The sequence below is a fragment of the Carassius auratus genome, chromosome 16, assembly GCF_003368295.1.
Source record: "Carassius auratus strain Wakin chromosome 16, ASM336829v1, whole genome shotgun sequence".
Lineage (NCBI taxonomy): Eukaryota > Metazoa > Chordata > Actinopteri > Cypriniformes > Cyprinidae > Carassius > Carassius auratus.
This window is the reverse complement of record NC_039258.1, coordinates 27377810-27386519: the sequence shown is the minus strand read 5'-3', so window position 1 is coordinate 27386519 and position 8710 is coordinate 27377810. Positions and strand designations below refer to the sequence as shown.

Here is an 8710-nt window from a genome sequence, read left to right as displayed (position 1 = left end):
GAATGAAAACGAGGCTGCGGGATATCGAAGTACTACAGCATGCGTTCAATGCTTGAACCATTGTTTAACAAAATACCTATTGTGCAGCTGCTGAAACATAGACAAAAAACCCTTAAAACAGTTTTTAAAGTTGTGAGTTGGTGAAAATGATGTGATCTATTACATTTACGCAGTGCGTACAATTGTATTAGTCTTTCCCTCACAGCCTTGTTTTCATCTAAATTCAGCGTGTCATCTAATCTGACTACATTCTTTCAAATATATTTTATGTTCCATGTAATAAAAGAAAGTCATGCAGGTTTGAATTAGTAAATTTTTTGGAGGACTATCCCTTTAAGGATCATACACGCGCCTATATAGTCATATAGGCCACACTTTACAATGAACTAGAGAAATTTAGTTTTGCTATTTGTTAATAAATGTTGATATATATGTTTATTGTAACACAAGAAATCACTAAGATTACTTAAATTATGTGTATTGCCAAAGTCCCTTTGTCATTCCTGTCAAATTTTCTGTGCCCATCTGATAATTATTTCGTCATGATGATGTAATCCTTGATGTAAACAGAATTTTCAAAAGTTGTTTAGTTTCAAACAGGTTGAGGAATAATATAACAGGTCCTTGAATAACAGAAATGTTTACAATGATCGTTAAACTGTTGCTTTTCAGCTCTGTAATTAACACAGTTTATAATTGCTATCAGTGCTTTATTGATGTCGACGACAGTCTTCGTTTGTGCTGGGGCCACGTTCTCACCGAATACAATATAAGGAACGTAGACTCTTGTTTCAAAACACTCGATCGCATATTCAACAATGAATCGAGAGTAATTGAAGCAGGAAAAGTAGGTAAGAATTAATAAATTAAATACTATTGGTGTTACTCTACTAAACAACAGACTACGGTAGCTACGAAAAGAATGTAGTATGGTCTCGAGTATCTTTTTGCTTTGAATAAACTACTTTATAATAACAATAACCGAAATTATATTAAAGGTGCTGTAGGGAACTTTTGTAAAAAAATATTTTTTTACATATTTATTAAACCTGTCATTATGTCCTGACAGTAGAATATGAGACAGATAATCTGTGAAAAAAATCAATCTCCTCTGGCTCCTCCGCAGTGGTCCTATTGCCATTTGCAGAAAGTCATGCGCTCCAGGTAAAAAACAACCAATCAGAGCTGCGGTCCGTAACTCTGTTTGTGTTCAAAATGTAGAAAAATTAACATAATAAGCGAATACACCATGAATCCATTTTCCAAACCGTGTTTTTAGCTTGTCCTGAATCACTAGGGTACACCTATAATAAGTGTTTATATTCGGACTATTTTAGATTGCTTCGGGGGTATCGCGGCGGAGTAACCCAGTACCTTTGTGATTCTTCTTAGACATAAACAGAGAGAAGTAGCTCCGGCTACTATGTTCTTACGCAAGACGCAAGCAGTTCTGTTTATTAACCGCTAGAGCGTCAAAAGTTCCCTACTGCAGCTTTAAAACGATCTTTCAGTAAGCAACGTTATAAAAAAATCCTTAAGCTGGAATATAACGTTGCTTTGTAACAAAACGCTGAAGCTGATATTTCTTAGAAAAATAGTGTGTTATTTATAGTGTGTTCAGAATGTGTACAGTTTCTTGCATATAATGTTTTTGTATCTCTTTCACAGGGAGAGGCTATGACTTGATGCTGAAGAATATCTTGATGGCTGAAATTATGCCTATAGTGGAGGAATTTGACCAGCAGAAAAATTATGGTAACAGATTTATCTAATTACCTGTTTCAGCAACCAAGTAATAGACTAACTGTGTTTGTTTGGGACCAGATCTTTGACAATTTGAAAGGATTTACCCTGAGTCCACAGAGTAGTAAATATTTCCTTTCAGACATGATTCATTGGAGATGGTAAGCGTGACAATCCTTTATCAGTGTTCTCCAAGCACTTAGATTCTAAAGGGAAGGCCTAGAGACTTGCATAAAAGTGATATGTACAAATGCGAAATGATTGCGTACACTCACCACACCCAGATACACAGAGTGTTTATGAGATGCTGGGTGTTGTAAAGCTGTAAACCTGTCCGTTCTAGTGGTGTGATTGCAAGTATTACATAATTTATAGACAAATTGTTTATCCCTTGGAAATGATACATTTGATCGTTTGAAGACGTTTTTCCCCAATTATTCATTTTCAACAAGAACTGCTTACTTGAGGTCATTTCTAATCATTCAGTGATTTAATTGTGGAGCCCATTTTCCCCTCAAACTAAGGAATGCAAAAAAGACCGACTGGAACTGACAGGAAATATCAGTGAGAGATCCAGATAGAAACAGACATGTAATCTTTGACATACACACTTTGACTGAAATTGAGATAAATGGCTCTGTCCTTCTCCCCTTTCCCCCCTTCTTTCAGATACAGTTTATGAGTCCAGGCTACAGGCAGCAGCAAACAATTTCATTGCTGCAGCCTCAAGGCTGCCCAGAGGTGAGACTTACATTATCACTTCATTGCTTTTGCTTGGTAAACCATGAAAAACTGGACCTGAGCCTTCATCTTCAATATTGCAGCTCTCACTTTTCCCTATAAATTTCATTACAATTTCCGCTTATCTCACTCTTAAATTAGGGCTGCACGTTCTCAAGTTTTTCATTAACCGTTAACCGAGGCCCTTAGCGGTTAATACTCGGTTAACCATAGTGTGCCATAGTAACCATAACCATAGTAATTTCCGGACATTGGCCGAAAAAAAAAAAAGGAATGTCCGACAAAATTTAATCTCTCCGGTCAAATTGTCCTATTAAAACTGCCTAATAATGCCGCCCATTAACACAATCTGAATTTGAGAATAAGCCTAAAATGTATAAGGCAAAAGGTAACAAGCAGACTCCGCGGCCGCCTCGCTAAGGCTATGACTATGTTTGACACGTACAATATTTGAAAATCGATAATTATTTATTTATTTAAATTACATTTATATCTGAATTTATGTCAACCTATAGACTTTCAAATATCAAAATGTCATGAATTAATATGTATTTTTGTACAAAATGACATATAAACATATTTTCCTATTATACTTTGCCTGAAAACGCTTCCAACAAGGCGTCGGTTCTATTTCTAGCATGCACGCGTCGAGCCGCGCCTGAGCCGCGCGTCTCACGCAGGCAGTCGGCAAGCTCTAACCTGTTAACATGGGAACCGAATTAAAAACAGACAAGCCACGCAGCTGAGATGCTTTCGCCACGCATCCAGTGTGTCCTGACCGGCCTAATGATGCCCGGGTGTTGGCTGTTGAGATTACAACAATGAGGTTGTACTTGAAGTATATCTAAGCACTGTATTGCAATACTTGCATTTTGCACCGTCACTCGTATTAGCCCGCTTCATATATTAGAAAAATGACTTCTTCTTGTGGACATTACAAATGTCTGGGAGTGCTCTGGCGGTCTCTGGTGGTGCAAAAATGTATTACAACTAAATTCAATGCACGCCATTGACGTCACTTAACCGAGCAAAATGTTTCACTCGGTTACACGATTTTTAACGGTTAATCGGTTAACCGGTTAACCATGGACAGCCCTATCTTAAATCATAGCAAGTTCTCCCACTCCAAAACTCAATGCACCCAGCCACCTGAGTATTACTGACTATTATACCGTACATTCTTTTCTTATGGATATTGCAGTATCTAAAATATGTTTTTTATCGTTTCTTGCAGCATCTGAATGTTTCCCCCCATGTGGTGAGTTGCACCTACAGTATATGTGTCATGACCCCCCGATGAAGCAAAAAAGTGCTTGCTATGTAATTTAATGTCCTCAGATTGCTACACTGAAATCTCTGAGGAACCTTTAGGCATTTTAAGTTACTTCAAATGTCCTGTTGAGTACTCCAGAGACTCAGTATATAGTGACAGCAAACAACTTCCCTTATGATGGTGTTGCTGTACATACCAATGACTGTCTTTAGAGTTCTTGCAGAAATTTATGGGTTGCATCTTTTCTTTAGTTGTTTATCAGAAACAATTTTTTTTAAACTAGTGCTTTCATGAAAAAAAAATTCTCAAAGAAAAAAAATAACAAATTGTTTAAAGAGTTTAATGGTTAAATTAAGCTTTAGTTTAATTATTTCAGTTAATTTCAATTAATTGAAATCATTAAACTCGTATGATATAATATGATTCAAGAACTACATTGTTTTTTTACAATAAAAGGAACTTATTGTCTATTCATTTATTTATATAAAAAAATGATTTAATTAAATTTTTCTGGATTTAAGATTTAATAAAAATTTTATCATTAAAAAGTTATTTGGAAAAAATGTTTTTTTTTTTGATAGATGTTAAACCAAAATTGTACTTAATTGTTGTGAAGATTTTCTGGCTGTACAGTATCAAATAATATGGTGAAATGCTCATGGAGTTAATTTAAAAAGCTCTGGAAATTACGTTCATGAGGTGTCATGCATGAATGAGAATGTGGATATATTTATACATTTTTATATATATATATTTCTCACTGTATAAATGGCTATTTGAATGTGAAAATATGAAAATGCCTTTTTATTTTAGAAAGGACATCATTGGGTTCCGGCCATGTAAAGTTTTTTCAAAGACTACAAAAAAAACCCCAAAAAACCAGTGCACTCTAAATGGGATCAAATGTATTGTTAAGGTTTCCAGGTTCAAGGTGCTGTTTATAACTGCGTGACCTGTCAGTACGACTCCTGTGAGTTCCCGCTGGATTGCCCCGGTGAGTTGACAGGCTCCTTTACATGTGTGCAGTGTTCTGTTCAATATATTATGATATGTTATTCTATGCAGTCCCACTCCCCCACTCTCTCCACACTTGACATGATGGATATGTTATAACTCGACCTGACAGGACCACCTCTGTAATTATGTAACGGCATTTACGCAGCCCAAACATCTACAGCTTTTAACTCTACTTAGGAGCACAGCAAAGTTGTTAAATGAAACCTTGGGCCTTGACACACTTTTACACATAATATAATTTCGCACAGATAGCCCTGTGGGTCACATAAGATGGCAGGCCTTCTCCCACACACTGTGGTATTCATTTCCACTCAACACAGCTACAATTATTGCTCAGTGTATCGTTTCCTTGGCTGCTCTCACCAGAGGCTCTGCTTAAATATTATAATTAGGTGAATGGTGGGCAGACTGTGCTGCCTCTGTTCTTCTGTTGACAAAAGGCTTTCAATTGCAAGGTGAAGTGTTACAGATCTGAGTCTAATGTATTGCTGTGTGTTTGTGTGTGTGTGTGTGTGTGTGTGTGTGTGTGATGTATGTGCTTTTACAGTGAAGGAAATCAAAGTAAACGAGAACAACAGGACTCAGATGTGGTGTAAGGTCCCTTTCCTGCTTCCCACAGATGCAGAGATAATCTGGAGATATTCAGTGGTGATGAGAAAATCAGTTCAAACCGTGAATAGCTAACATAGTTTATGAACAAAACTAATAGTGGTTATAATAATAATAATAATTATTATTATTATTGTTATTTATAAAAACACTTTTTTTTAATTCAGGACACTTGTTCAGTTTCAATGAATATTTATTTATCCATTCATTAGTTTTCCAAATTTAGCCACTCAGCATTTTTACTGGCCACAGTTTTGTTGTTGGACAAATTACGTTTAACATAACTTAATATTGCATACATAATGTATTTACATTTATTTCTAGGTCATCTTTGGCCTGATATTTTCCCTAACCATGTTAAATACATGCATCATCTTTTATATCAAATTCTTACATTTTATTAATCATTTCACTCAATATATTATGACAATATAGGGCTGTTACCAATCAAATTAAATCAGTCTCAACAAAACTGATCTTTCCACTGCAGAAGCAGAAATGACTGGAGTGGCGTTCAGATGCAGTTACAAAGTCAGTTCAATAGCTGAAATATAGCAGGAATTCATTTAGACTGCAAACAGCATAACAGCATAAATAATGTTGTGAGCTTGGTGTTTTAAAATATATATTTAATATGCAAATATGAAATGTTGGAGAAAATGCAAAGATAATGTACTAGAAAAGCAAACTGCCAGTAGGTGGCAGCAAGCAACTGTCTTAAATAATGAGTCATTGAAGCCTCAAACGAATTGTTCAGACGGCTGATTCATTCAAGAGTGAAACAAGTGCCTGTCTTTATGAATGGGCCACTGAATCACTGACTCAAATGATTCAAAATTCACGAACAAAAATCTTTTAGTAACAAAACATTGCTGTGTGTTGCTCAGAAATGCTCGACTGTTCTGCTGTGATCTTTGTTTGGAACTATTTTCATTAACTAAATCGAGCAAAAACAGTCAACGTTGACAATATATCCCTACATTAGCCTACATATCTTTATCCTTACAAATTACATTTTTATTTCTTCTGCGCGCAGTTGTCTTCGTTTGTTTTAATTTCTTGTGAGCCTCAACTGGCGCAACCTTGTTGTTACTGTTGATCATTCTCGCTGAAATTTCGGTGCTTTCATAATTGGATGCTTTAATCAGATTAGTTGTCCAGTCAGGCTAGTAAAATTCTCTTCTTTCACTTGCCCCTTCAAAAATCTACTTGTCTAAGACAAGCATTAATGTTGAGCTGTGTTACTGTAGGCCTATATAAAATTCAACCTGCTAAAGTGGGTAGTGGGAGTCACTGTGTTACCCGCCACAGCTGGAATCCACCCACATTTGGCGGGTTGGCTGGTGTTAATGTCAAGCCTTATCTAATTTATATATCAAGCCAAGTTCAAGTCAAGTTCAAGTTGAGCTTTATTGTCATTCCACTACATGTTGACATACAATGGAACAAAATGTTGTGCCTCACAGGACCACGGTGCTACGTAAATACAGACACACAACAATGAAGAAAAACCAATACACAACACAACTAACCTAATGACAGATTTTGAATATGAATATACTATATATAAATGTTTAACAATCCAGGACTAAAAAAGAAAATATATATATAGACTATATGAATGCTTCACATAATACTGTACATGTGCAAAGAGAAACATTGTGAGTCAAGCAGCTGGCTGGGGAACAGTGCAAGATGATTATAGTGCATGAGCATGTAAACATACATATATGAGTCTTTTGTGGGATTATATATGTTCAGTAGTGTGTGTGAAAAGTGTCTAGTGCACATAGAGGGGAATTGCACAAAATAATTTATATAATTATATAATAATAATTTAATGTCAACAGCACCTTTAGAATGAGTTCAATACTTACTTTACCCTCTGTATATTTGGTATATTTATTCATTCATTCACTGTCAGAAAAAGGGGTACAGTAGGAGACCTTTTCTGTCCCCCAAGGTACAATCTACACTAACGTACCCCATAGGGCTTATTATTGGACCTCATGGTACATGTATTTACCTTTTTGAGGGCCGAAATGGTATATGTTCCCAAGCCTATGCCAAGGGTACAAAAGCTGTAGCCTTGAGGGTACAGCCCCAGTGACAAGCCATTGTACCCCTAAATGTACAATTATGTACTTTATTTTCTGAGAGTGTTCCTTAATTTAATTAAATGCAGTCAAAATTACAGTATGTCTCCTGCTGAATTTACCAAAATTAGAGGGGGCTATAGCAATATTATTTTCTTTTTATGCAGACAAAATTACAGTGTATTTCTTACAGTTCCAATTACTATTCATTCAGCATGTAGCATGTAGTAATATTTGATGCATATTTACATTTAGAGTTGAATGTGACAGTACTTTAAAGATCATAATTTCTAAGCCTTTCCTTCCAACTCTTTCTGTACTTACAACCACTGAACTGACATTCAGGAGAGAACGGTGTTGATGGACCGGTTTGATGAGGTCACGGTTGGAGTGGACCCACTTTACTTCATCCCCTCTGCCCGGCCAGAGCACTCAGGCACCTACCAGTGTGAAATATTCTCCCAGGAGCACTCACTCGTCCGTATCTACTACTACCTCACCGGTGAACACTCACATCTATGAAATCTAATTACATTCCTGTGCTGTTGCTTGTACTGACCACTGTCTATATATACCAACTATCTGTGGTTTTCACTTCAGTAGTCCCTTTGGCACAGATAGGCCATGCAGAACTACAGGGTGTCTTTGAACAGGCTCTCCTCCCAGGAGGCCGGTTCCCTCCCCTGTCCTCTACAGATCCATTTACCTTATGGCTGCCCAGTCCTGCGCTTGTCACCACCTGTCTGACTGCAATGCTTCTGCTGGTCTTCTTAAGTCTAGGGTAAAAAAATCTTTATTTCTGGTGTAATTATTCTGTGTAATTCCTATTTGATTTGGTTTGAACATGAGAATATCTTATAGCAAGGATCACCAAACTTTTTAGTCTGCTGAACCCCTTTAACCTAAAATATTACCTCTGACCACCCATGAGCTTTTAAGTTAAAAGAAAAAATAAATAAATAAAAAATACTAAAATATAGTCTTTCTTTATTGTACAATATAATTTATTTATATTTTCTCTTGAATTTGGGTTTGAAATTTTACCTAGACATGTTTTTACAAGTTTACTGTTTTATTCAAAATATCTCTTTGTCCATAGGGCACTACATTGGTTATCTTATCAGACTGGGAACAATGAGTGTGATCCAGCCCAGGAAACAAAACTCACAGAAAAGAAGAAATATTTGATTCACTGCTAACAACAGAAATGCAATAAAATATTAAGGCACAA

The 8710-nt window shown here is 36.2% G+C and overlaps 1 protein-coding gene across 4 annotated transcripts; it reads left to right on the top strand.

The window, feature by feature from the left end:
• The first annotated feature begins 400 nt into the window (after positions 1-400).
• spaca6 (sperm acrosome associated 6) lies at positions 401-8710 on the top strand. Of its 4 annotated transcripts, none has more exons than XM_026285027.1 (10): positions 576-620; positions 707-847; positions 1669-1755; positions 2413-2484; positions 3719-3742; positions 4674-4751; positions 5322-5422; positions 7825-7981; positions 8080-8260; positions 8579-8710. In XM_026285027.1, exons 3-10 carry the CDS (start codon positions 1686-1688, stop codon positions 8676-8678), a joined length of 783 nt encoding a protein of 260 aa, XP_026140812.1. In that variant the 5' UTR covers positions 576-620; positions 707-847; positions 1669-1685; the 3' UTR covers positions 8679-8710. The 4 variants fall into 4 exon arrangements, with proteins under 4 accessions (XP_026140810.1, XP_026140809.1, XP_026140812.1 ...); XM_026285026.1 differs by having other exon boundaries at positions 577-620; positions 707-851; XM_026285025.1 differs by having other exon boundaries at positions 401-851; positions 8083-8260.